General features: G+C 46.1%; 2 protein-coding genes across 2 annotated transcripts in view; one reads left to right on the top strand and one right to left on the bottom strand.

Annotated features, from left to right (window-relative positions):
• Positions 1 to 3,062, top strand: part of TAB2 (TGF-beta activated kinase 1 (MAP3K7) binding protein 2) — a 49,838-nt gene extending 46,776 nt beyond the window's left edge. The window contains 1 exon segment of the mRNA XM_009646958.2: positions 1,101 to 3,062. Within this exon segment, the coding sequence (XP_009645253.1) occupies positions 1,101 to 1,246 (146 nt within the window). The 3' untranslated portion in view covers positions 1,247 to 3,062.
• Positions 3,063 to 15,904: 12,842 nt separating this feature from the next.
• Positions 15,905 to 27,851, bottom strand: part of ZC3H12D (zinc finger CCCH-type containing 12D) — a 15,852-nt gene continuing 3,905 nt past the window's right edge. Inside the window, exons 2-5 of the mRNA XM_009646957.2 lie at positions 25,217 to 25,356; positions 23,979 to 24,213; positions 22,092 to 22,198; positions 15,905 to 21,379 (exon numbers count right to left, since the gene is read on the bottom strand). Coding sequence (XP_009645252.1) covers positions 20,334 to 21,379; positions 22,092 to 22,198; positions 23,979 to 24,213; positions 25,217 to 25,356 — 1,528 coding nt within the window. The 3' untranslated portion in view covers positions 15,905 to 20,333. The remainder of the gene's footprint in view (positions 21,380 to 22,091; positions 22,199 to 23,978; positions 24,214 to 25,216; positions 25,357 to 27,851) is intronic.

Genomic DNA, 27,851 nt, shown 5'->3' with positions numbered 1-27,851 from the left:
AAGAAAATTTAAATTAATTTTCTGTGACTAGTTGTTAGCCTTTTCATTGACTCATCTTCTAGGAACTCACAAATTTAAGTGTTTAATAATTTGGTACAACCTATCTTGAAAATGCAAAGTTAACCCTGTCTGGTTTATAAACCTCTGAAGGTTTATAACCTTACCTGTCTTTCTGTCTGTCTTTTTTTAAAAGTATCACTACTGTATCTTAGTCCTTCATTAACTTTAATTTTTGGTTCAAGTTTCAGTTTAACTGTGATGTAGGCTGTGACTTAAACCAGAATTACCACTGTTCACAAAAGAATGAAAGGCAATTCCTTTTGCAGTCGTGACCAGTAGCATTGGACCTCCCGAAGCTGCCGCTGTCATTGTGCAGCAGTTGCCATTACCTAGCTGCTGCTGAGGGCTTCTCCAGTTGAGATAATTGGCCAAAAAGACTTTGCGGCAGTTGCCTAAACCGGGAGCGCTTAACTTGAGAAGTCACTCTTCTGTCTTTTGGATCTTTTTCATCTCTCTTCTCTTTTCATCTTTTCTCTTTTAAAATCGTTGAAGGTTGCTGTCTAACACCGTGCAAAAAAGATGCGCTTGTACACTTGGGAGGATTACTCTCTAGCATGACAGAGCTAGGCATTCATTTTTCTTTACTGTATCTGACTGCTTGTCTGGTTTGAGGAAGAACTGCTGATACTCATTCGAGGGTCAAAATGTTAAATATGTCGAAAGGTTACAGAGCATTTATTTTATGTCATAATGAAGTTTAGACTGCTCCATAGATCTCAGACTTCTAAATCTTGTGCATGTTTCCTGTGCTGATTGATTTCTAAATTTTATCTCCTTTTCATGCAATAGCTTTGAACTGAGACCAAAAAGGAAGAAAGCAGGGTGAAGGGATGGGAAACTTGCTTTTTATAGTTTCACCTTGTGCCATTTGGCTGACTTGCAATCAAGCTGTAGTCAAGGGGGTGGTAAAAAGCTGCCTCTGTCACTTGTTCTCAGAGGAACAAGATAGTTCTCGGTTACTGAAAAAAAAAATCATCTCAAAATTCTTTCCATGCTGTTCTTGGTTAGTAACTGCTTATCTTATCTCTTTCATGTCACAGATCAGAGGTCCATTGTGAAAACACCAAAGACTGTTCCAGACGCAGATGAAGATGAGGGAGCTCAGTGGAGTTGTACTGCCTGTACTTTTTTAAATCATCCGGCCTTAAATCGCTGTGAACAGTGTGAAATGCCCAGGCATTTCTGAGCCAACAGGCCCGTTAGCTTTTGTAAAACCACAGCAAACGTACAAGGAGCTATCCAGTCATTGGGGGGCAAAAAAAGCATTTATGCGTAGGATTTTGTAAAATTGAAGGTGTGACAAGATGGTATTTTGCTAATGTTAAATGTCAGCCCACAGAGCTAGTAATACCTCAGTGTTGTGTCACAGGCAGTTGAAATTGATCGGCTGAAAGGTAATCTGCTGAAAGACTCGGTTGCCAGCTGCCTAAACCATGTACAGTATTACCAGTATCCCAGTAACACACACCATGTTCAGTGCTTGGGTGTTGCCCATCCTCTTCTCTGCCCCGATGTCACTACTGAATTTTGACAGGGGAAAGGAATAGAGTGCTAGCGTTTTTGTTTTCAGAGCTTTCAGTGAAACACTACATGCACAGAGGAGATCTAAAAGGAACAAGGTTTAACTGTTTAAACTGTTTGCTGCCACATAGTGCCTTCGATAAAGGGAAGAACTTCACAAATCAGTGGTACTCTTTGCCTTGTCTTCCCTGAAAACATCTCTGTGAAGCCAGAAATCAGTACAATCACATCTAAAGATGAAAAGGAAAAACTGCATGCGTTGTCTGTACAATACACACAGTGAAATACCCCAAAGCTTTTCCTACTGTACATAGCTCTAGAGCCTGCTTTAAGTGATTTCTTTTCTTCACCTTTATTATTTTCTTGTACTTCTGTATGTATAGTGTAATAGTCTTTTTGTTAACTTTCTTTTTTTCCCTTTAAGTGATTAAGCACGATCATGTCCCTTTTTTTTAAGCTTTTATCTGAGAGAAGCAATGCCTTAAAATAAGAGCATTAATAAGAAACTATGCACAAAATAGCTTTCCTCTGCTCATTCTGTACATTGCTCTTGTAAATGCTGATGATCTGTGAAGACCTGCAGATGCAGCGTGGTAAAAATGCAGGAGAAGTTGGAAGAGTTATGCATATAGTTCACTCTGTACACTGAGTTTTACGGTGGGTGACACAAGGTAGCGTTTTGTCTGGCGTGAGGAAACTTTGTACTAAGAAACTTTCAACCCACCAACAGATCAGCATCCGATTTAAGCTTGCTTCATCTGCTGGGTATCTTGCAGACTCCTGAAGAGAGATTCATTGGGGAAGTACATACAGTGCCAAAACCAACAGCAGCAGCATCGTACAGCTTTGTTCAAGGACTTTAAATGCTTTCCTGTTTTGGCAGCCAGTTTCCAAACCTGACTGTGGTGAAGTCTCATATTTATAGAAAACAAGGATAGCAATATTTAGGACAACTGAAATAAAGGCTGGAAAAGAGAAATCAAACAGACTTGAACACTGAAGCAACCTCAAGCATCTCTTTTATTTTGATGATCTATTTTTTTAAGGAAAATATTCACATGATCGGGGATGTATGTAACCGAGATCAAGAAAATGGAATTCCAGTACAGTATGCATGAAAAGACGGCACGCAAAGAATTATGTAGCAGCACTTAGCGTGAGGCTGGAGGGAGTGCTAACCATGTAGCAAGAGACAAAGTAGACTGTCACCCACTGTAAACATTTGCCAGTGGACACTTTCCTTAGGAGTTTTACAAGTGATCTATGTGAATGCACAGAGGCCTTTGTTTTGAAGGCTTTGCATTTTTTTTACGTGGGAAGGAAATGCCAGTCCCAGGTAATTAGGCAGTAGACCCAAAGCACTTGCATTCAATGCATTTTGTTTATAAATTGAGGCCTTGTTTTTCAGCTTCATCTGCAGTTCTATGTGAAGATTGACAAATCAGTTTTTACCTGTTTATTAATAAAACCTAATTTGGATATCTTGAGTTGATGGTTTTGTGATTTAGCTGGGTAAACTGCCTTTGTAACAGATAAGTTATTTATAAAAATTAAAAAAAATTATATTCTAATGTTTGGTTTTGTGATTTGTTTGCTTTTCCCATGCTGTGGAGCAACAGAATACTCAACGGAGCAAGAAGAATTAACAGTATTAAAAGTAGGCTGATTTCTTATGACCAGAGATTTTATGTAAGCCTTTGTTTTGTTGAATCTTTTGAATTTCCTCCCATGCATTATTCTGTTTAATTCAGTAAGGAACGTATTCCATAAAGTTGCACTGACGAGATTGTGTCCTGACCAAAGAACCATTCGCTTAAAGTAATAAGGTGGACACGGGTCCTTTTTACTTCATGCTTTAAGGGTTTACGATTTTAAAAATATTTTTCTAATTCAAAATGGGCAACCACTTTGTCCAAGGTAATAGATGATATACTTTGTGTACTGTTAATGTAAGCACAGCTTAAGGATTAATATGGTTAAACTGTATTTTGGTGCTATGTATGTTATAGTGCTATGGGACGTGGAGCGTTGCTGGACGCGTCTTTCCCACTTGGACCCTGTCTGGACAGACGTTTGGTATGTGGAGTTGGGCTTCCCTGAGACACAGTGAATGCTGTGTAAAAGCCCTTCAGGAGGCACCTACAAACAGATTAACCACAGGCGCAGCAAAAAACATTCCTTAACACAGATTGATCGACTGGAGTGCCTGAATCTGCTGTATGGAAAACTGCGTTTGGAATGAGGAGGGCAGCTGCATTTACAAAGCAAACAAACTCCCATCAGCTGTGGGGAGGAAAAAGCATGTTTGGGAAAATAGGCAAAATGGAATTCTGCTCGTCCTATTGAATCTGTTAATTCATCTTTTCCCTGCATTTATTTGAGTGTTCATTTTCTGAAGGAAGGAGGAAAAAAAAGTATTTAACATGCCAGCTCCAGCTAGCTATGCTGAGCCACCGACACATGAGTATGAGAGCGTATCAGGCGGTATCTTCAATAACTGATCCTGGAATAGTGGGACAAGAGAAATGACACCTCCAGTGTTGTCTGCTCCATGGACTTTTGCCTTCACCTTCAGGGGTTTTATGCTTTTCCTGTATTTTGGGTCACATCTATCATTACCTCTTCCTTCAAGCTGATACCAGTATGCTGGCATATCACTATTCTATGTTTTTTAAAGGATAGGTTTTTAAGGGTTTAAATTTTGAAGGATGAAACAGAACTAATTTCAGTGCTGATTTTTTTTTTTCTTTTTCCTCAGAGAAGTTAAAAATGAAACTTTTGCAGTAAGGTTCAACTTTGTCATTGTGAACATCAGTAGTTTATCTTGGGTGCTGATTTATGACTTTACATTTCCGTACGGTCTTTGTCAGGGATCTTTATAATTGTAAAAAAATACAAACCACTTTACTCTTTAGCGGGAAGGGAGAAGTACACTTTCTGGCTTGTAGAGGTGCTCCTGTTTGTTTATTGTAAATACGTGAAATATTCATCCCTTGGTCAAGCTTCAGAACTGGGATAACTTTTAGAAATGCAGGCAGTGAAACTGAGACAAGGAGTTGGTGACCAGGCCGCTGTGTCACGTCAGCTCTGTGGAAGCTGATATACTTCAGCTTGCTTTGCTAGCTTGCCAGGTAAGTGTCTCCTGCGGTCTCCGAGCAGCAGAGCTGTTCTTTTGCCCAGCGGTATGGTTGTGTGAGCACACCTGAAATTCAGATTAACTCTGAGATTTGGTGTCTTTGGTCTCAAGCTAATGATAGGTCGATTTTTAAAACGGGTTGGTATTTGTGCCTGTCTATGTGTATTTGTTTTATTGGTGTGAGCTCGATCAGTTTTATGATCTTGAAATGTCTGCCTTCGGCGTATTTTGTAGGTGCCCATGAAAGCATTTTTCATTTTAAGAGAAGTATCTTTATCAGTACTGCATTTCTTCAGTCAAATTCCTCTACTTTGAATGTGCATTGGAGCCTGGACGCAAATTTAAAGGAAGACTTGAATAAAGATGTTGAACAAGCATTAAAAAAAAATCTAAACCCCAAAAAATGCCAAGTCTTGAAATCTACTGAGTGTTTACCCTTTTCAGTACTACTACTTCGGTGTTCTGAAATGGGAGTATTGCTATAGCACAGTGGCAGAAACTTTTCAATATAGTTAATAGCATCTATAGCTGCTGAATCCATTGCAACTCCTACTAATACTGCATTCTAACTTTAAATAGCAAGGAAATGCTTTGACATATTTATCTCTTATTTGTTAAAAAAAAAAAAAATCCTTATAATTTGAACAGAAAATACAAACTAGCTTTAAACTTTTAATTCCTTTCATTGGTACAGAGTGGAGTGGTTACAGCGCATTCCTTTTCCAAGCCTGTCTGTTTGAGTAGCTCTCTTATTGCTAAGCTTAGAGGAATGGTCTGTGATTTTATGTAATGCAAAATGCCTTGTGAGGCTCATATTTTGTGTAAATTACTTAAAAATTACTGGAGTGTGAGAGACCAGGAAGAGTTAGTATGAAACGTTTGAGGGCTTCAGGCTCCATGACAAGCTTAAGTGCTGTAGGAGCACTTGGGAATGATGATGAATATAGAGAATGATGCAATCAGACTAAATTCTGTCTTTTTTCTTTTTGGTACAATTCTTAATTTTTGTATTTGTTTTTCTTTGAGCAGTTCTGTGTCAGTGACATGCTTGCTTCTACAGCAGAGCTGCTCAACTAGTGGCGCCTTCAGAGGCAGCACTGGTCGGGCTCAGGGAAGTGCTTGCTTCAGTCAGACCTGAGACATGTTAGTTCCCCACAGTGTAAGTGGATGCAATTATGTTTTCATGAAATATGCAGAAATTTTTACTGTTTAACACTCTGGCCGGGGCAATGCTGCTGCAGGCATGCATTTAGCTGACTGTTTTTCCCAGTATCCCATTCTAAGTTGCAGATACCCATGTGTAGTTAGAGGACTTTGAGCCAAAATGATTGATTATATACATGGGTTCAAGCTGTCTATTATTTGTAAGTTTGTTTAAAATAATAAAACACTATCGTATGGTATGTGAGTGCAGATTTTGAAGGAGAAAATTCGGGTGCTACTCAAATGAGCAATTTGAGATGCTTGTATAAGCCTAATTCCATTTTTTTATGGCTCTGCGTTGTGTGATGGTTTTAAATTTTGCGACTGCATGCTGCTTTTCCCCGCCAATACAATTTTGATTTGGTAACAAATGAATGGAGGAAATGTATGTTAAGCATTTTTAATGTGGTTTTGTCTTGGTAGATAGCAGCAGGCCGCATCCAGCCTGTGACTCATTAGCTGTGCCTGAATTCCAGTTCCTATTGCAAGTGATGGAGATCAGGGCTAAGAAATGTGATGATAGAGGTGTAGAGGAAATGGACTAAGGAACACTCTCTCCTGTGTTCTTCATGTGCAGAAGCAAGTGATGTTGGCTTTTCTTGCACCCCACTGTAATGTGCAAACTAAAACGTAGCAAACGTAAGGCCTCAAAGCTGAAAAGGCTGTAAATGTTCGAGTCGGGAACTTAGAATGCAGCATCCGTAGCATGCCTGGCCATGAAGACTCACCACGTGCTCTGTCTGTGGTACCTTAGAAGTCTGTTGGTACAAGTAAACACATTTATCGTGTCATGTAGGCAGTCATCAGGGGCGCTTCCTTGTTTTCGTGGTGGTTGATTGAGTTGGTCGATGCATTATGTTCCTGGGCGCGATGGCCAAATGTGTTTCTATCCCATGATTTCTTTGCAGGCTTGTACAATACAGTGCTACGTGAGGTCAGCAGAAGAGGAGCATGGTTAGGGAACAGCAGCATCGGAGCATTCAGTTCACATGCATTTTGGCAGGAGAGGATGGCCAAGTTGGCAGGCTCACTTTGGAGGCAGCAGGAGGTGCAGTCTGTGTGGGAGGTACCCAAGAACCATTCAACACGAACCTCATTTCCCGTTACGTGAGGGAAATGCGGGCATCACTGCTGCATATCTGCTCCCATCACGGCCATGCCCCTGTGACGCTTGGCACGTGGTTACGTGGTGAGGAAGGGTTCACAAGGCCCTCCTAAGACAAGGCCAGTGGGAAGCGAGTCCCCAGCGTGCCTCGGCTGGCTGGTACACGGCTGCTCGCCCATGGCGGGGGAGAGGCGCCCACAGGTAAAATGGGTTGTTCTGCCTCTGCGGTTTCAGAGGTTGGACGGTTATTCCTTAAAACAGATCCTTCGGAGTCTCAAAAGGAAGGCCAATGCATCAGTAATTCTGGATTAGCTTTTTACCGTCTTACTACAATAATAAACTCTTAAAAGTCATGCTTTCTAATTAAGGTAGTAAATCTAGAAGCGAGTTCAAGGCAGGTTAGTGAATATTGATAGCTCTTCTGATGTGACAGGAATCGTGTGTTTCAGATGGGAGGGTGAATGGTTGGTTGGAGTGAACACTTGATTACAAAAATTACCAGCCCAAAAACTTCAAATAAAGAATTAGTTTTATAGTGGCTTTATGTTGATCTAAGATCATAAAGCAACGTTTGTATGTACGGAATGTCTCTTACCAGCTGATACCAAAAAAGCCCCTATTACTTCATTTACAAACACTGCTTTACTCATGGTAGCAACTCTTTACTTCATAGTTAGCTGCAAATTGTAAGTTGGAGAGCCCTTTTTTGGTTTGTTTATTTATTCATTTATTTCTAATATTTGGCATTTCATGCATTGTATCGTGGGTAGAGCATCATTGGATGGATGGATTTATTTCTTACAAAATATATTCTCAGTTTTGCTTTTGTTGTTTGTTCTTTGGTTTGTGTTAGTCAGGTTTCCAGAATTACTTGCTTGGTGTCCTGCAGTATTGCAGCGGAGGCTTGCTGTCGCCCAGGCTGGGGAGCTGCTCTTTGGAAGAAAGACGCAGAAGACACTTGGATGCGTTGCGGCCCTTCCCACTCCTCCCGCGCTGGAGCTGACTGGGAGCCTGCGGACAGCTGTGAAAAAGTGTGAAATGCCACTCAAAGGGCATTTGGCCAAAACCGAGTTTGTCTGAAGGGACCTGTCAGAGAGGACAGGGAAGGCAAATTGGGAGAGTTGTAAGAACCACCTCCTTGAGCAGCAACTGAAGCAGCAGCAGGTCCAGGGCTTCCTTCTGCTGGAAGGTTTATGCCACCGCTTTAGGCTTTGTACGCTTCCTCTCACATATAACCTGTAAACGGTTGGGCTTGATGATCTTCAAGGTCTTTTCCAACCTAAACAATTCTATGAAATGATTCTATGACAAAGGCATCCTACAGAGAACAGGTGTTTTTTGATGGTCTATATGTTGCAATAACATTTTTTGCTGCTAATGGGGGCGGGATGGGGCAGGGGGATAGTCCAAGGATCACAGAAGACAGTAAACAAAAATGGCAAAGATACCACAGGTGCCAGTGCCACCAGTACCACCACAGCAACCATTCATGTGTTCATCTTGGCGGTATTACTGTCTCACTGGCTCACTTTCTAAAAGATGCTCTGCCCTGGTGGTGGGGCAGCTCTGCTCTGTGCAGGGTGCAGAGGATCAGCCCAAGATTTTGCTATTCCCTGTGCCTTCATTCATCTCTGTCCCTATCTCTGCCTCTGTCTTTCATCTTTTCAGCTTTCCTTTTTCCCCTCTCTAATTAGAGACTTGAACAACCACTCAAGCCAAATTTCCTACGTTTTGTTGCAGCTATCCAGCAGCTACAGTGAAAATTTGGATTAAAACTGGGATGCATCTTCTGTTTTCTTCCATGAGCCTTTTCCTTCCCTGTGTGTTTGGGGGCCAGAAATCAAATTTAAATATGACCTGAGGAAGGAAAATGCCATCTTCCAGCAAAGCTACCCAACACAATTGTGAAGAGATTGTCACAAGGCATCTTTTCTGTCTGCAAGAATCACTTTTTGGTAGCCAGAGTCTACAGATGAAAACTGCTGTCAGAGAGAGGATGTTGGACGCCGTCATGGGGCATCCAGCTTGAAGTCTGAATGTGGTTTGATGCTCCGTCGCAGACTCGTTTGGTGGTTTGGAGAAGGTTGCCCAGATCCCTGTCTATCTGTTCCACGCCAGCAGTGTGACCTTTCTCATTTTCACAGTCTTTCTTGTGCAATTTGCCTGCAGTTGCGAAAGTGTTTGGAGGTGCGTACCTCTTACCATGTCTTCTATCTATGTTCCTGAATCTTAAGGTTTTCAAGAAATGGAGCTGTGCACTAGAGGCTCATACTATGCCAGTGCAACAAAGCTGCTGCTGTACTTAAGGGAGGGGGAGTAAGAAAAATTGAAAAGGCAGCATAACTCTTGGCTTTAGAAAACCCTTCCTAATCCTTGGCACAGCTGCCCTGTACATGAGAGAGAAAATAATGTCATGTTAGTGGTTTTTGAGCTGGAGGATGTGACAAAAGAAAGCTTTCCATCTTTAATAATGATTACTGATGTGCGGGGTTTTTTTCTGCTGAGCTCGATACTTTTAAATTAAATTGCTTAGGCTTTTTGAACCCTTAAGGAAACCGACTGCCTGGCCAGTGTTCTGGCCCGACGAGCTTCACTTCTGGCCCTGGGACTCTGGACTACGTGAAGCGGAACAGCCAGCCAGCAAGGGCTGAGACGGAAACTCCTTTTGCTAATGGGCGCTACAGCTGCCCCAGGGGATCTCACCGGGGAGTGCTTTTCCGCCAGCCCCACAACCCTGGCCATCAAGCTCCACGCTCCAAACTTCCCAGGAGTTTTCCTCTGAAAAACAGACTTGGCCATTTTTCAAGGCAACTGTGATGCCTCCCGGTTCTCAGTGCTCCCTGAAGCAGCAGGAGAGTTGGGTGATGGAGAGAAGTGAGAAATGCTTCACCCTGCACGTGATCCACAACCACACCCTAAGCGGCTGTCGGGCAGGGCTGCGCCGCCTGGGGCAGCGCTTCCCGTTGCGAGAGCCCAGCCGTGTTCCAAGTGGATACCCTGCACAGGTTTGTCCTGCATAGCTTTGTGGAAAAGTATGTCATCCACCTTCTGATCGGCTGCTTCGTGTTGGTTTTCATTTTCTTTCACTTACTTGATACTCTCTTCTCTTTTCGTCCTATTCTTTCCCTGGACCAATACCTGTATCCTGATATCAGGATTGAACCCATTGATTTTTTTTTTTTTTTTCCAGTGCATACAGCGGTTTTAGTTCAAGACTTGAACCAGCACCTAGATCTCACTGGAACATCAGCCATCCCATGGCAACCATGCTTTTCTCTTGGTTTTTAAAACACTTTTATGAGTTCTAGTACTGCCCCAGAAAGCGGTAGGCTGCTGTGTGGTGATTTCAACACCCTTAATAGCTTTTAATTTCACACGTGAAGTCCATCTTATGGGACTTTAAGACAGAAAGCATTAGCAATGCTTCGGAGCAGGGATTGCATCACACACACACAGGCCCCCCCGCTGGAAGTGTCCTGGTTACAAGTTTGCAGGGCCATACTCCGTGATGCTCCTGTTCTCTCTGGGGCCATTAGTGAGCCATTAGTGAGCCATCAATCCCGTGTTTTGACACCAGAATGGCACACCCCTCTCTAGGGGTGACAGGGAACATTTCATCTCAGCATTGCCCACCGTTGGACGCAGCTGCCATTTTCTAACTAGCATGGAAGGACTTCTAATTCTGAGGCCAAAAGGAAGATGTTATCAAGTGTTGATTAAATTAATTTTTTTTTTTCTGAATTTTGATTCTGTGACTAGCCAGGTCTCAGGAAGGTGACACAGCTGATTTCATAGTGCGTCTGGATTCTGCTCTTACTGCCATAACCTTTTTTCTTTTCATCTTTTTTTAAGAGCAAAAGCATTTAACTGCAAACTTTTATAAAAGACCTGACGAGTAAAACATGCTGGTGAAGAAGTTATGGACAAAGGCCAGAGGTAGGTGGCGTAAACGGGGTCACTGGGGGGCTGGTTTCGCCTGCCATTACTCATCTGTCAGCAACTCCTGTGTGATCCTTCAAAGCAACAGCCATCGCTCATGTTGGAAAGAGATGTTTTCTGCTGTCTTCTCCACCCTCAAACCCTGTTGTATTGCGCTCAGCTGCAAATCAGCTCTGTACCTGCAGTTGCTGTTGGCTGCTTCTGGATGTTTTTTTATTTGGGGGTTTGCGAGGGTGCCTGCCGGCTGCGGGACGTGGGCGCAGTCGGTTCTCTCTGCGCATCCTCACGCAGCAACACGAACTGGGCTGCTCGCTGGCCTTTCCCAGGTGATTTTTCATCAGCTTCTGGTATCGAGGCTGATGGAGTTCCCTTTCCCTGCCTTTTTAGCCCTTTCCAGTCTGGAGCAGGTAGTCCCGGCACGGTGTTGTGAGGGGTTATACCACGGTCGCGGAAAGCTCCCAAACCATGTATTTTGTCATTCTCTCTTCACTTCTCTGCTGGTGTGCGTGATGGTGCAGGGCTTGATGTAACTCACGCGAGCCGCTGAGTCAACCCTGAGCTGGCAATGATTTTTTGTGCTCTTAACCCCATACCGAGCTGTCTGGTCCCTGAGCTGGCAGGAGAGGAGCCGGCGTTTCCCACTTCGTTCAGAATCTCGCCCAGGCCAGCCTGTGGGAGCCTTTGTTCTCAGCTCTGTCCCGCTTTCGGTGCAGCTCACCCTGCGCTTCCGATGCCGCGTGCTGAAGAGCAGCATTGCCAGGCGGGGCATCCCCTGGGGGTGTTCCAGCAAAACCCTATGTGCAGCCTGGGTTGTGGGTTCTTTCGTGGTCTCAGCTCTGTGTCGGTGCGACGTAACCTGGCTTGGTGCAGGGTAAATGTATGTCATGGCGCCGCCTGTGTCTCCTAGAAGACTTGCTCTGGAAGTTTCTCAGTGGATTTAGAGAGCTTAGAATTTAATACCCTGTACAAGTCAGTAGTTTTTCAGCTTAACTGTTTCAGAAATCGGTTATAATTGAGGCATGTTTCTTTCTGACTCCTCTTGCCATCTTTGCTTTCACCGTGGCAATCTCTTTAGAGCAATTTTACTGTAAATATCCAAGTGTAACAGTTCCTGTTAATTCGATGTGTGCAAAAAGGATGGGGTTGTCTTTTGTTTTTACAGATTCTTGTACATACAACGATGTCTAGAAAGCATGTGTAGCTTTTGTAGTATTATTGCTAATGACCATGATGCGGTTTTGCCTTGAAATGGGACAGAAACTGCGTTTTCCAGAACATAGACTACATTTTGAGCTCTGCTGGGTACCATGGATGCAGTATTTAAAGCAAGCCTGAATAAATGAAAGCGAGGATGGCACAGCGCTGGGAGTCATCAGCTGCTGGCTGTGGGCAAATTTGGGCTCCATCAAGAGGCTTAGGAAATCCTGCCCTCATGCCAGCGTTGCTGCTGCGCCAGGGATGCGATAGCAGGGCACGAGGGGTTATTTGTGCCTCTGGCAAGGCGCTTCGATGCCAGGCTGCGAGCAGGTTTCAGATAGCTGTGAGCTCAGGCTTGCGTGTGCCATGTTGCACATCCAGTCTCCTCCGCCTGGCTGGCGGGGGGTTTTATTTTCGGTTTTACAAGTATGTGGGTGCACAACCCTGCTACCTGGCCTTGAGCAATTGCCCAGCTGTGGTGACCCCACTCCCCAAAAAAGCAAGGAAAAAAGGTGTAAAAGGAAGGCAATGGGAAATTGTGGCATGTGTGTATCTGCCTGACTCTTGATTGACACGTATGCAAGAGAATAAACTTAATTTGTTAAAATCCCCCGTGTTCAGATTGACCAATAATGTCCAGAGTACATCTGGAAAGACTTTAGAGATAACGTTTGTAAGGCAATGCTCTCTGGACTCGAAGAGAAAGCATTTTTCCAATTAATTTCTGTCTAAGGGTTGGCTGTGATACTTATCCAATTGGCAAACCTAGTTTCAGATTTCAGCTTTAAAATATAATTGGCAGCTCAGCAAATTCATAAAATTGATCCCCATTCACACTTATTTTTGGCTTGCGTTAAGAATGTGCCAACCTGGAACTCTAAACTTAACCCCGAGTGACTTTCCCAGGGCTGCTGCCCTGAAAGGGAAGCCTGGCAGCAGCCCCTGGGCCCTAGCCAAGATAAATCCGAACCGCTGATGTCAGGGCAGCTGTAGCTTGAGCCACAGGTGAGGGGAGAATAAAATGATGGAATAAAGGGTGGATTTTGTAAAATGCCCTGTTTCTGAAACCTGTTATCCGAGTGACCCCGTGTTTGGCTCTCCCCGCTCCGCGGTCTGACGCCGTGCAGCAGCTTCTAAGACGGTCTGAGCTGCCTTGCGCCCTTTTAGGGCCACTAAAACACAAAACACGTGCTAAAGTTGAGGCTTTAGCTTAACAATTGTAGTTTACAAAATTCTAACAACTGCGGTTACAAAACTGTAAGTGCTTAACAATACGGCGTGTTTCAGCTCCGCGTACGAAGCAGCAGCTGGCAGACGTCACCAGAATCGGTTCAGCCGGCGCGATGAAGCCTCGCCTGCGGGTACACGAATTTCTTTCGACCTGTGGGGAGCCTTTCTGGCTGGGAGGCCCAGGCAAAGCTCTCTTCGTGCCGAGCAGAGCCGAAACTCTGCCGCGCCGCCCTCCGAAGCGCGCTGCTGGGTCGTGCCGGGTCGGTTCCACACGCAGATGAAGTGGGTGCAACCCCTTGCTGATGGGATTTTATGCGAGTGGATGGGACTGGCTTTGTGAAAGTCAGCCCGGGAGCAGCAAATCCTGTTTCTAGCGCTACCACATTGACACCTTGTGGTGGACTTGGCCATCGTGGTTTTTTAAAAGGAGATTATTGGTATATGTCTTACAGATGTCAATTGCTAGACGTTTCCTAGAGGCCTTCCACTTGGCTGTGTATACTTTTTCTTTCATCAACTCTACTTAAGCTCCCTTGGACAAATACAAATAGTAGAATATCAAAGAGCGAAGTGCAGAGGCTGACCTAAAACTGTGTCTCCCAAATACCATCCCTGGTGGCATATGCAGTAGCATGAAAGACAAACAGAAGTAACACTAGAGAGTATTTTTTCTACTTTTCTGCTCATCCAGAACTTGGATCCTCTGTCTTTTTTTTTTTTTTTTTTTAATAATATCATGTTATTTTGGCTCCAGCTTAAAATGATACTCACTTTTTTTTTTTTCCTCTCCTGCGAGGCTTAAATATGACCTATGTAACTTAAGAAAGATGCTCTAAAGGTTTAAAGATCTTCCATCTGCTTCTTTAAATGAAGCCAGGGCTCCAAATCCACCACATGTCATATATTACATTATGAGCAAAGCGATATTCAGATGCTGAAGTTCTCTGAGAATGTTTCCCTGCTGGAAATAACATTTTTACAAGCTTCTGTATTCCCTTCAGTCTCTTCCTAACAGGACCTCCTGCGGGGAGAACTCGGTATTTCTCATTCCGATGATAGTTTTGAGTAACGTTTATAATTGTCTGCCAATGGCTGTGTGTTTTTTGGCAATAACAAATCGTAGCCAAGTTTGCTTCCCCAGCTAAAATTTCTTTAGCACCGCTCTCGGAGCAGTGATCGGCTGGGCTGCAGCCTTTGCCAGGCTCTCGTGGCATTTATGCCTCCTGTTTCCCTGGAGCTGCAGAATGTGGCTTTATTTATGAAGTGCACATTGCCACTTACCTCTGCAAGTGGTAAAAGCCATCACGTCCCCCTTGGCAAGCGTTGGTTGCCCTGTGGTACTGTTAGGCTGTCCCCATCCATCTGCAGCTCCTCTGCTGGCAATGAGAGGAGAACATCAGTCCTGTGGTAAAACTAGGTCTAATCCGAAAACCAAATCGCCGGGTGGTGATGGTGCCTTCGTCTTGTCCTCGTGTTCGGCGCTGTAGTTCATTCAGTTGCTATAGCTGATACCACTTCTCATTTAGCAGTTTCCTCGGTTGTTTGCAGTCCCTGCGGTGCGGATGTTAAGTTCAGCAAGCTGGCGATCGCAGGAGAGAGCCGGACCCCGCTTTCCTCGCCGCCGCAAGTGTGCGGACGGATGGCGGCCGCCCTTTTGAACCTCCCTGTGCACGGCAGCGCCTCTCCGAGGTTTGTCGTACCTTACCGTGACATACACTACTTGCTTCTACCAGCTCTACGTTTCTTTAATCTTATTTAATACCTCTTTCATCTTCTATGAGAAAAATTTATTCCCATTTATCTAGGTTGACTGGGTTTATGCCATCCGTGTTTCGCTGCCTGCTTCTAGTTTAGGGTTTTACTCTGCAGTTCAGTGTCCTGATGCCCATTTGTCCCCTGTGTGAAACCAGTAGCGCTAGCAACTGCCTCAAATCTTCTGTTTTGGTGGTGGGAGGTGGAGGATAAATGTTGCTTTTCCAGTAGGGCTTAAGGCAGTTAAAGAGCATATGGGGGCTGCGTTTCTGCTAGGATCTTGTTTGACCCTTAGAGAAGCGAAAGCTGTACGAAGTCAGCACACGCACGTGCGAATGTAGCCTTGCCGCTGTTTCCTTACCCAAACAACTTTTGCTAGGAAGACTGCTTTAAGGCGGGATGGGAAAACAGCCTGAGCGTATCAGGTCTTTGCCAGGCTAAAGGTATCCACGTCAAGGTTTAGGTTTTAACTACAACGACAAAAAACACCAAAAACTATTAAAAAAGAAAAAGAAAAAAGAAAAGCAAAAAAACCCACCCAAACAAAAAAACCACCTTTCAGCTGGAAGGCGGGGCTGAAGGGAGAGATAGGACTCTATCTGAGCTTGAGCAGGAGGAATACCCCATGTGGCAGGGGTGGAGGTGAGCACCTGGGACGGGAAGAAAAGGAGAGAAGGGAGCACGAAGCAGGAGTTTGGGGCGGGGGGGGTGGTTTCTGCAGGGGTGGAAGGAAAGGGGTTTGGGAGAGGGGAGCGTTCTGTAAGTTGCAACCCACTCTGTAAAGAGCGCAATGGAAATTCTGAGCCCAGCAAGAACAGTGAGGAAAAAACTGTGGAAAAAATAGGGAAACCAAGAGAACTGTGTGACACGGGGGCAAGCCAGAGAGGAGGAGGTGGTGCAGCTGCCACAAGCAATTCTGATGCCGCTGTTCATCAGCAGAGGGGCGCTGTCTAATTTCCTTGCTGCATTCAGAGGCCTGCCCGCCCTGCACGTGTCGTCCTGACAGCCTGGCTTGCCGCCTGGCCTCTACTGTCCCCACAAGTCGCTGTGCTCACAGCTTTGCCCCATTTGTATGTCCAGTTTGGTCGCATTTGCCAAGTCAGCGCATCAGTACCTCTTACTGACAAGTTCCTCCGAGCCTGCCGCAAGACTTCAAGGCGGTGAGCCCACCCCAGGGTGGAGAAGGGAAGTGGCTGAAGTGCCATAAAAGTCCCTTCGCTGTCGATTGCAAGTCGTAGCGCTTTCTCAGTAACGCCGATGACAAGCAGTGCTGTAATATTAAACTGTTCTTTTCGACGAGCTCACAGCATCCCAGTCCCACCAGGAGGCAGGAGGTAAATACCACGGCCGCCTTCTGCCTGTGCCAGCGAAGGCAGGGCAGACGTGCCCAGAGGCAGAGGAGCAAAGGGCTGACCGCGGCAGAGGGGATGCGTTACAGCTCCGGGAGTAAATCTGAGATGTTCCGACTCCTGGCTTGGGGAACGTCCATGCAAAAGGGGAAAGATGATCTCTGAATCGTTACCTTAGAGAAATGTACGTAAAGTACCCGTGTCCAACGTAGGCGTCTGTCTGTTAAAGGCTTTCAGCAGAGGCTTTGGGGTTTTTTCGACTTGCAGAGGTGGTCTGTCACACTTGGTGAAGTACAGGGCTTGCTTGCTCTTCCCGAGCAATCCGACATTTTTAAGAGAGAGAGAGATGCCGTGAAACTTGTCGTGTTCTAGTTAGTCGTTTGTGATCAGTTCCAATGTTTGCTTATAAATTGTGCTGGCTCTTAACAGGAAGTGAGTTAAAATATTAGCAAAGCTTCTCAGAATAAATGGCAAATACAAGCGTTTGATACAGAGCAAGGTTATTATCTACTTCCTAGGCCACCTGATGGCGTTAATTCTTATGGTATCTTAGCTCACCAAATCAGTGGACTTGTCGTCAATGTTCTGCGAAGGAGAAATTTCTGTATTTAAGGAGGAGAGGTGGGAGGAAGGCACCGTGAGCTGCCCAGGACTGCGTTGGGTGCAGAGGAGCACCCTCTTTCCCCCTTTTTATGCTGTGGAGCTGTTGCAGGGGTGACTTCCACCCCAGACTTCTCAGTGAAATACTTGTATCTAGTTTCCCTAGCCCCTCACAAAGGAGGGTGTCTATGGCTTCCTAACTTTTCAGGAAAGGGTGAGAATAAAGAAGGGAAGAGAAGTCTTTTTTTATGGCTTTTTTTTAAATATCTTTATTTTTTAATCTTAAAATTAATTTGGCAACTCTGCAAATCTCCCTTAGGAAAGCAGCCCATCTGCTGGACGATCGCTCCCACTGCTTCAGTCCTCTTCTAAGAGTCTTGACAACGAAAAAGCAAAGAACATCAAGGGCTTTCTAAGCCTGTTGGGATTTATGGATTCATTTTCAACTTGGCAGCAAGAGCTGGACTCGAATGCATCTCCACAGAGATAACAAATAGCAACAGCCTCCTACCCTGGCTGTGCAAAAGCTGCCTGCTCCTCTCTGTTAGCAGCCCCTTCCCTTACCCCAGGAGCTGACAAAGCCAAAAAGAAATCCTCCTGCCCTGGGAAGTGCAAAAGGCTCTGCAGCAGAGTCCCCACTCCCTGATGCTTGTGCTGTGGTGAAATAAGGAAAGGGTCTGTGCTTCCCATGGGCTCTTGGCTGGGGGCAGGGTGACACAGCGCTGCTGCTGAGCTGCCTTCTAGCAAAAGCTCCATGAGAAAAAACCCTCTGGTGAGCAGAAGAGCCAAGAGAAATCAAGTTCTGTTCGGCGCCAAAGTCTGATTTATTTTCCTAGATGCTTTCCCAGCGGAATGCACATTCTATGTATTTTACTGAAAGCTCCCCTAGTAAATAAGACAGAAAAGAAAGAAAAATAAGTTATTAAACATCAAGAGAGGGTTTTGAATGACCACCAAATTCCTGTGCGTCCTCAAAGGAAAAGGAGAAAAGCCTACGCACATGTCTCCAGCGAGCCCAGGGCACTATATAAAGGCAGCATGCCAATGTTCCTATAGATTTTAGATGTTTTCTGTATTGAGATCTGTAACGTACATTCCAGACATAAAAATACATGTTGACACGCAGGGTTATATCCCGCTCTGTCGCATTTTCTGAATGCTGTCATTTGGGACTTGCTCTGTTTCAGTACGTGGAAGGTATCTTTTCTGCCCCGCATCGCACTTTCTCTGCGAGTGCATCTATGTAGGTGTGCAGCAGTATATATGTGTCCAGCAGTATATATGTGTGTGTGCAGCAGCATATACGTGTACGGCAGCAGTTGGGAAAGCTCTGGTACAGGTCGCTAGGCAAGCCAGTGAGCCTGGCCCTCCATAGGCACCATATAGGCATTTAATCCATGAAATGTCTCTGGTCGCTTCAATGTGTTAAGCGTGGTGTGTGACAGATTTCAGCGCAACTAAGGGTGGCTGTAGAACTCCAGTACTTTTCAAAGCATTTCACAGGGCGTTTATGCCACAGTTTTGTTTTAATGTCAGTTCTAGTCTCTATGTAATGTGCAGTGGATACATTCATAAGCCATTCTGGTGATCCAGTTATAAAATATGTATCATGACTATAATTAGTGGAAAATTCATGACACATGGAAAAAAACCTGTCATGTTCTGTGAAGATAAATCATACCTCCAAACTCCAAATTAGAATTTCTTAGAGCCAACCACATGGCCATAAGAGATCGAACTGATACAGTATACTTATTTCCTGAAGATTCTTTAACCACCACCACCAAAAAAATGCTGCTGGTGGTTTGCAGAAGGAAACAGGTCAAACTATTACCACTTTCAAAAATGCACCATGTGATAATGTCACTAAAGGTAAATTACTACTCCTTAGTCATCTTTTCGAAAGCAAGAGACTTCAGAGTTGTCAGTGAGGGCTGTGTTTAATTCCTGCCTGGGACCAACATCACCAATAGCACTTCAGAGAAGAACCGAGCAGAGATACGGCAGGGTCAGAGAGATTGTAAATCCCACCTGAATGTTGGACTTGATAAAGCATCAGTGCTAAGAGGGATTGGGAAAAAATAAAAATATAAAATCAAACAAAAATATAAAAACAAACAAAAAAGAAAAAAGATTACATTATTCAGAGCATAAAGTGTCTAGATGACCATTTTATAATGTGTTAAAGCATTTTTTTCAAAATGTGTCATACTGACATACTTAAACTTTGGTATAATGCCAAAAACTTTCAGGATCAACCTTAATATTTGTCTTGTAACCTGAAGAATTCAGTGGAATAATGCAGAGATTAGCAGCTTTACAGCTTACTGAAAATCAAACGTGTCCCAACAGAACACAGTTTAAATGTTTGTAATCATAAATCAGCTGTGTCATCACATTAGGGGACAACATCTGATAATTAAGGGTTAACTCAAGGGTAGTTTTCTTGTTCAATACAAGAGGTACTTTAAAGCCTCCTTTCCCCCCCTCATCCCACGCCCTTACCCCCCTTTGGTATCATCTGTGTTAATACAAAAATGAAGAAACAACCCCCATCCCCCAGTCCACATCAGGCCTTAGGCTGCAGGTGACTCCCCCAAATTGGACGTGCGTGTTTGGGCGTGATCCCGGAGAAATGTACCCGCCGCTGTCGTCCTGTGCTCTGGGGCATCTCCACCGCCTCTGCTGGTGAGTCTGTGGGTTCACAGCGTTGGTTTAGAAACAGGAGATGTGTCTTTGAAAGCTAGAAGGCAATTAATACAGACCCGAAGGTGCCTTCTAGCAGAGAGCATGGGGCAGGGGGATAGGCCAAATTCCTTGCAGGTGCTAGCTGAGCCAAGTAGTCATGGGGGGCCTATGGAGAGCCTGTTACGGGCACCCACAGAGCATGGTTCTTTTACAGCAGTTGAACAGTAGGTTAAGACTTTAAAAACACGTCTAGTGTTTCAAGGCATTGATGAAGATCTGTGCCATCCTGAAACCAGTGAGGTTCAAGTGCTGACAGCCCAGTTACCCTGAGCCCTCCCACTCACTTCCATGGGAGATGAATGAGATCCCTCTGCGCTGAGCGGCAGCCTTTGCCTTGACCCGGTGCCCCATGCAATGTAGCTGGTCGACGCTTAGACTTGGACTCCTGGAACAGCTATAACCCTTGCCGCAAAGCCCTTTAATAACACTTAATTCGGCCTCAGCTTTGTGCCCCAGGACTTGTGCGTGTTGGGAAAGGTTTGATCTGGAGGCTTCACAAGTTTCTGTGTCTTTGAATCAGCAAAGTCAAGCTCGGAATATCCTTGATATCAGGGTACAAAGCCATGACGTGGTTCACCTCGCCATAAGGGAAAAGGGAGCACAGCTCCCTGTGTATGTTTGCTTGCTGGGCAGAAGGTGGCCTTGTGCTTGGGGTGGGCCAGTAGTCACCGTAAGAGGCGTCGGGGTAAGCATGGGCTTTCTGGAAGAAGCCCAGCCCATTGCCGGAGTCTAACAGAAAGGGCTGCCGTGGGGGCCGGCTGGGGAAGCAGCGCGGCTGCTGCTGGAGCTGGTGCTCGCCGAACGAGTGAAGGGGGTCAGGGGGGAGAGCTGCAGATGGCGGCAAAACACAGTGCTGAGTCTCCAGGGCCTGTTGGTGCTGAGCGCCCTCAGGGATGTGGCGGCTCCCCTGAGCCAGCCGGCGCGTGCCGCAGTGCTCCAGAGGCCAGCCATGGCCCGGGTGCATCCCGCCCGGCGCAGGCGGGAGCAGGGTTTGCTGGAAAGGGCATCCCGGCAGGCAGGTGCGGTCCAAGCTACGGGGGTGATGAAGCGTGTATGGGTTGTGCCTGAGGTCACCGCAGTGGTGAGGGCTGTCTGTCACCTCTCTGTCCTGAGAGCTACACATGGACCGATTGTAACCGTACGTGTTGTCACCGATGGACAGCGCTGACATCTTCTCTGGGAGCGGCCGGTCTTGGAGCAGCTCCGGCTGTAGCAACCCCAGGTCCAGCCCCAGCTCAGCACCGGGGCCGCCAGCCCAGGCGCCGGAGGGAGGCTCCTGGCAGCACCCCTGGGACCACCCTGGGTAGCAGGAAGGCCTTGCGGAGCCACGGGCTTCTCGCAGCCTTTCCGTGCAGGCGTCGGGTGGTGCTGGCTCTCCTCCGGTCCCGTATGGTGAGCGGTTACACTGCTCCTCCTCTTTCCCCAGCCTTAACGGGACCTTTATTTTGGCCCTGAGCTCATCAGCAACTGAAAGCTGAGCTTGATGCAGTCTCTCTGGGTGGTAAAATTTGCATTTGTTGCCATAGGTGCATTTTTTACCTGAAAGAATCAAAAAAGTCAAACAGGAGGTTTAGCACCCGTGGTGATTAACGTACTCATTGCTTCTCACCAGCACTCTGCATTTGCCCGCGTGGGGTGAGGACAAACAGCAAAGAGGGGAAGTGCTGTTTTCCAGCTCAGTACTTTTGACCCCAGATTTAAATATCGCTGACCTAAATAGCGGGGTGAGGTAGCAGGGAAGGGAAGTTTCTGCTATTTTGGAAGTGCCTGAAATTCATTTATGTTCTGGTTGCTGCACTCAGTGAGCTGGGAGACCTGCTATGCTACAAGGGGTTGCTTTAAAAAATGGTACAGAAATTTACTGCTGAGAAACCTCTACATTACTGGAAAGCTGGTTTGGGGCAGGAGGGGAGAGCATTTGCATGGCCTTTCCCGAGTGCTGTAGTGGAAGTGCACCCTGCAATGTGAAAAGCATGTGCAGGCTGGGGGTGGGGGGGTCAGCACAGCCATGGTGCCTGGTTTGGGGGCTGCACGTAGGCAAGGATGGAGGAGCCAGAAATGGCTGCTGCCTTTGCTGAGGCTGAAGCAGAGGGGGAAAAAAGCATCACCCTGGCCAAAAACTCTACCAAGCAAAGCGCCAAGTAGGACAGCACGTGGCAACGGCGCGTGTCGTCAGCCAGAGGAAAGCGCCGCTGAGAAGCGAGGGGCGGGAGGAAGGGGGTGGCGCTTCACAGCACGGAGAGAAACCCACCGTAGGGGCAAGGCTGCCATTTGGGTTCAGGAGGCACTGGCTGTTTGCTGAGGAAGTTATTAAGAGTGGGCCCGTGCCGGCCTAATGGATCATCAGGAGGCATAAACCTGAAAAAGGAAAAAAGTCACAGGGGTAACAAAACTACTTCAAGCTCTCGGAGCTAAAGTGCTGTCACAGGTTTTGGCACAAGCTCAGGGCAGAAAATCCTTGTGATCCTTTTGTGGCCTGGCCTCTAGGAGTCAGGCTGCGCTGCTCGGGATGGCGCCTTCCCGCCTGCCAAGCTGACACTTCAGCTTCATGGAATTGGCTTTTTCCTAATAACTTAAATGACTGGAAATACACAGGGGCTTGGTGCAGCTCTGGCCGTCCAGCAGCCCCAGCCATTACAGCATCGCCTCCTTTTTCTCTGAAGCAGCAGCAAACGCTTCTGTGGTCCCAGCACTCCAGTCCTCACCAGTGGCTCCCTTCCAGAGCAAACTCACTTTTCTCTTACTAAATACTTGCAGGAGAATGAGGTTTAAAAAGCCATCGGTTGTTTCAGAGCTACAGCTGATCATGCACGTGGTGCGATAAACAACCCAGCCTTTCTCAAGGATTCAGTACAGGCTTCCTGCTACAAAGCCTGCAAAAATGCTCAGCTAAAGCTGTTTATTCTTCTGTGCCAGTACCTGGATGTGATGCTTCAGGAAGAAAAACTAATTAGCACCTCTGGACTTGTTTGCAAATGACTCTGCGCCGCACCCACCCGTGGAACAGCAGTCTGTCAGATGAAGGGAGGCACGGGGAAGGGAATTTGTTCATCTGCACCCACTCATGCACCACCAGGAATTTGTTCATCCGCACAATGGGACCGAAACCTCCACCTTCAGGCTACGGTTGTTGAGAGGTACCCGAAGCTGCACAAGAAGGTCCCACTAACACTATTCAAACAAGCTACAGAGTAGCAGCTAGACTTTCTGAGGGAAGGGTTCTGAAAAGATCTGGCGATGCCTATGAAATAGGAAGGAAAATAGCATATAAACGGTTGTAACCCAGTAGTAACTAGGGAAGAAGCCTGGGGGTTGTTGGAAATGACAGACTGGAGCTTTAAGAAATACAGGACGCTGATGTTCAGCAACTGCATTTCTGTGCACAGCATTACAGGGAAACTGAAACCCGGGGCCAAGTGCTCCCATCCAGTTTTGGTGGCGGGAGAGCCAAGTCTGCACCCTGACCCAAGGCAGGTGCTGCTGCGCGAGGCGCCCGCCCCATTCGCGCTCCTCCGTGCGCACTGGGTGTCTGCGCGTGCGTCTCCCAGCCAAACTGCCCACTGGCAAACACCTCTGCTAGAAGAAAACTCGGGCAGGGTTAGTATGTGCAGACTGAGGAGCATACAGCTCGGCCTCGTGGGCACGGGTGCAGGCGCCTTAATGAGAGCCTTTCCCGATGGGGATGGCTAAGGGGGCAAAGAGACCAGCTTCTCATCTCTCTTCTAGAATGTTACAATTAGAAAAGCATAGGGAAAAGAGCTGTTCTGCCTCATAGGGGAATTAAAAATACGGCCAGATAGCCAGCCTCCTCTCACTGATTTAATTCTGTTGCCCTGCTATGAAATAGAAATGAAAAGATACCAGGCCTTGGGTGTGGCATCCCAGTTTGAATTGGAAAGAAGAAAAGCTGGTCACTAACGTCGCCTGTCAAATAGAGAAGTTCATTGAAGAGTGACTGGGGGCGGGGGGTAAGACCAAAGTTGAGGGAGCAGGAACTAAAGAAATGAGATACAAACAGTTGTGGTAAATCCCCTTCAGAAAAAGGCTCACGTACTCTGCTACTGGTGAGAGGTGCCTTGGTGTTGACTTGGTCCGTAACGTTCAAATTAAAGATTGCATAACAACAGCTGTCTCTTACCTGTTGCTGACGAAGGAGTACATGAGTAGTCGCTGCTCGATAAACCATTTCCACTCAGGGTTTTCGTTCTGGAGATCCCGGTAATGGTCATTGGAAACAATGACTCCGTCTTTCTCATAAGCCACTTTCACGATATAGCGATCATCGTAGCAAACTACCCTCTTGCCTTTCACCTTCCGCGATGGGGTGTACACAAGGATCGATTGCTTTTCAAGCTCTTCAAGAATGTGCTGATCTGGCGGGGTGGTTGGCAGAAAGAGAAAGGGAAAAAATAAAAATCAAAACGGTAATCAATTATTAATGACCAGTTCTCAATCACGGGCTAGAAACCTACAGGAATCTAAAGATGTTCCAGCGCTTTAGGCAACTTAAAGTGATGTGATTTTCAGATGCACTGATGTGTGGTGGTAACTTGACAATTAGGTCTTTTAGAAAAGCATCTGATCTCAGAATTTAAGACACCTTTTTTATTTTTAAGTCTTATCCATAGAAGGATGGCTTGAATTCTATATCAGCAATGCGCCGAACCCCTGTAGTTCCCTTTTTACCCCACTAGGTGCTAGAAGGCTCACAACCAGCCCTAGTATGAGTGTTACTGGGAGATAAAAATGTGCCTGATAAAATAAAAACAAGCAAACAAACTTCTTTTGCTGCTGTCGAGAACACGCTGGCTGCTTGCCATTCCTGCCTCACAGAAAGGCGGGTCCCTGGCCGCCGCAGCTGCCGAGCCGCTGGCACAAATCTGGCAGGGCTGCTTCCATACAGACTAAACCTCGGCACCCTCCACAGCCTTCAGGTGGTGTGTTTCCTTCTCCTGGAAGAGGAACCCCTGTAGCTCCTGTCTCAGGGTAACAGGTAACAGTCGCACAGTAGTGAATGCTTCGGACGCGGCCACCTTTGCATCATGTGTGAAACGGTGTCGCCGTCTCCTGGCTGGCCTTAAAAGCTCTGCAGACCCGTTGCAAGCTGACAAACTCACCCTTCCCTCAACTCAGCTGGCAGAAACTTGTGCTTCTAAAGCAGAAGGCTCAAAGCAGCGTAACGAAGCCTCGTATGCCCTTTTAGCTGCTAGCCAGGAGCGTACGGCAATAAAGTAATGACTAATTTAAGTGATGGAAACCTGATACACAACCTGCACTGTGCTGGTCTTTACAGGGCAAAACTGTACCGGACTCTTCATACCCCTGCTGCCAAACTGCACTAATGGTTGCCAAATTATGTCCAGGATGGTGACCTACCTGCAATTGGACTATCTTGTCGAGGGGGCTCCTTTCTCCAGAGTGGGACAAAAACCTTGATGTAAGTGTGCCCCCTTTCTCGAAACCAATCCACTGCCAGCTGGATCCCCCAGCAGGAGAATACCTCTTTGTTTCCATGACTATAAAAAAAAAAAAAAGAGGAGGAGGATGGTGAGGCAAAGCTGGCAAGAAGCTTAGAGTTCTCATTAACTGAGACAGTAATGAAAAAGCAAACCAAACAGCTTTTGTGTCATTCACCAGTGTCCTGGTTGGACAGATCCAAACACCTCCTTCAGCAGAACCAGAAACCCGTCGTCTGAAGCAGTTTGGATGCTTAAAACCAGAGGTATCCTATCCCCCATTTCTGTGACCTGCCTGCTACCCAAGCCTGTTGCTCCATCTGTATCTGAATGGACTTGGGTCCTAAAGCACCAGCAAGCTATTAGGCTGTGTCAGACCTTTCACGTGCCCTGTCTGATAAGGGTTTGAGCAGTGAGAGTTTCTTCCAGCACAAGCAGAAACCCATGAGGCTCTCCTATGAGAAATAAAACGTGGGAATTTTCTTATGTGGCAACAGTGACGTTAGGAATTTTAATGCCTGGAGCAGCTGCAGGTGTGACCGTGGGTCATTCTGCTGCTGACCTCTTTTGCACAGAGAGGTAGGAAAGCCCTAGGGCAGGCGCTGTAGAGGATGCAGGCGAGGCGGGTTCTGGAGAATTATCAACATTCAGAGAAAGACACAGAAAACAACCTCAAGAACAACACTTAGGGGTGATGATAGCCTTCCTAAGTTTCTCCCCCCCCCGACACTGAAAGTTCTTACTGCTTGTCACGTTCTTATCTAAAATATTACTACAGTCCAGTGCACATGTAAAGGAAGGTAATTTGTTAACTACCTCTGCACAAGGAAACAAAATAAACTCTATACAAAGTTCTAAAATGGATAAACACCCTTACAGTATCTACAGAAACCTCATCCTTGTACTTTGAGCTTTCTGGATAATATGACCACAGCCTCACTCAGGCTTTCACCTCTGCAAAATGAACCCGTGAAAGACTCTCTTGGTTACTACACCTACCTGCAGCGACAGACCAGTTGAGGGTGATGCCGCAGTCTTAAATGCCTCTCTCCCCACCATCCCCAGGAATTCAAGTCTAGGTTCTGCCTACATCAGCCTCATCATCAAAGCTCCACCTTAGACCTAATAGAAGTTTCAGTGCTGAAATGGCGATCGCAAATGAAAAATAGTGCAGTTTGGAGGAAGAAACCCAGTTGTTTATTAATAGCTACCCAGGCAATAGGAAGTCTTAAAAAAACCCCACCAATAAATGTTCTGAAGTGCTCGACGCATCTAATCTCCATTCTAGAGCAACTGTTTTGTTTGGGTTTAAAGGATAGGATCTACCCAGGGTAGACATAAAGTCACCCAGACAGGTGAATCAGAAGTGCAGGTGACTTTAAAAGGAAGCCTAGGTACATCTTTGATGCCACAATTCAAAGAAAGTTCAACAACAGCCTGCTTTAACATTGACTATTTATATATATAAAACCTTGTCAGCTTTAGGAAAGTAATTCTAGATGTACCCCCAGTGCAGAAGGTAAAGCACTCAAACACAACCGATTTGGCCAGAAGGACAAGCAGAAGCAGCAAGAAGAGGCGTGGAGAATTGTTTCTCAGCGTTATCTCTTAACCCAGTGGCTGCTACATTGCTGTAGCCAAACTTGGGGAATGTGTATCCAAAATAGTACATACACGGACAGTGTGCTGCAGTGTCAACACAACTGAACGCTGATATCTGCCAGGCAACCGAGCAGGGGCTTTAAAACTTTACATCCCCCCACCAAGGGTGAATTTGTGCTGCCTGAGAACAGATTGGCTCTCATCAGTCACCTTTCCCATGCGCACCCCGTCATCATCCGTGGATCATAACTGATCTGTGGTAACTCAGTCCCACCTCTCTCCCTCCTGCCAGCAACAGGGTGCCTTGCACTTGGGCCACAGATTAACAGGGGCCATCTCTCAGAAACTGAAGCAGTGATTTGGCCTAGCTGTGACTCCAGCAATTAATCCATAATTAACATGCAGTGGTTCCTTCTTAAATTATGCAATTCCAACCCCTTTGAGAAGAAGTTTGGTCCAAACAACTCCTTTTGAAAACTGTGAATGGCCCCATCTCCATCTGGTCATGACAAAGCATCAGCCACAGCTTTGGCAGAAGGGAGAGAGCCTAAGGCAAGGCTCTGCTGGCCTGGGAAAAGGCCTCTGGACCTATCACGGCTTGAAAACCAGGTGTAAGCCCAAGCACTAGACTAGCTGGCCTCTTCGGTGCAGTGAATTGGCTTCTGACAGTTCTCTTTCTTTTCATATTAACACAACTCCATTTATTTGTTCCCGCTAGCCTTGCTAAACCACCCTGCCCGCTTCCCATGGCAGATGGCTGAATTTTTCATTACATCTGATGGAAACGCAAAGTGTACTGAGACACTTGGCTAGTGAGACTGGCTGAAGGCAAGGGGGTTTTTTTTCCCATTCAGTTTCTAAGGACAGGCTGGATGATGACTGGAGACTGACAGCTCATTCACTTGCTTTCTCACCCTGGGGCACACACATCTTTTTCAAAACCTTGCAGCCTG

Source organism: Egretta garzetta, unplaced genomic scaffold, assembly GCF_000687185.1.
Source record: "Egretta garzetta isolate BGI_Z169 unplaced genomic scaffold, ASM68718v1 scaffold139, whole genome shotgun sequence".
In the NCBI taxonomy this organism is placed as follows: Eukaryota; Metazoa; Chordata; class Aves; order Pelecaniformes; family Ardeidae; genus Egretta; species Egretta garzetta.
The sequence above is the reverse complement of the archived record's forward strand: the minus strand, read 5'-3'. Positions and strand labels throughout refer to the sequence as shown.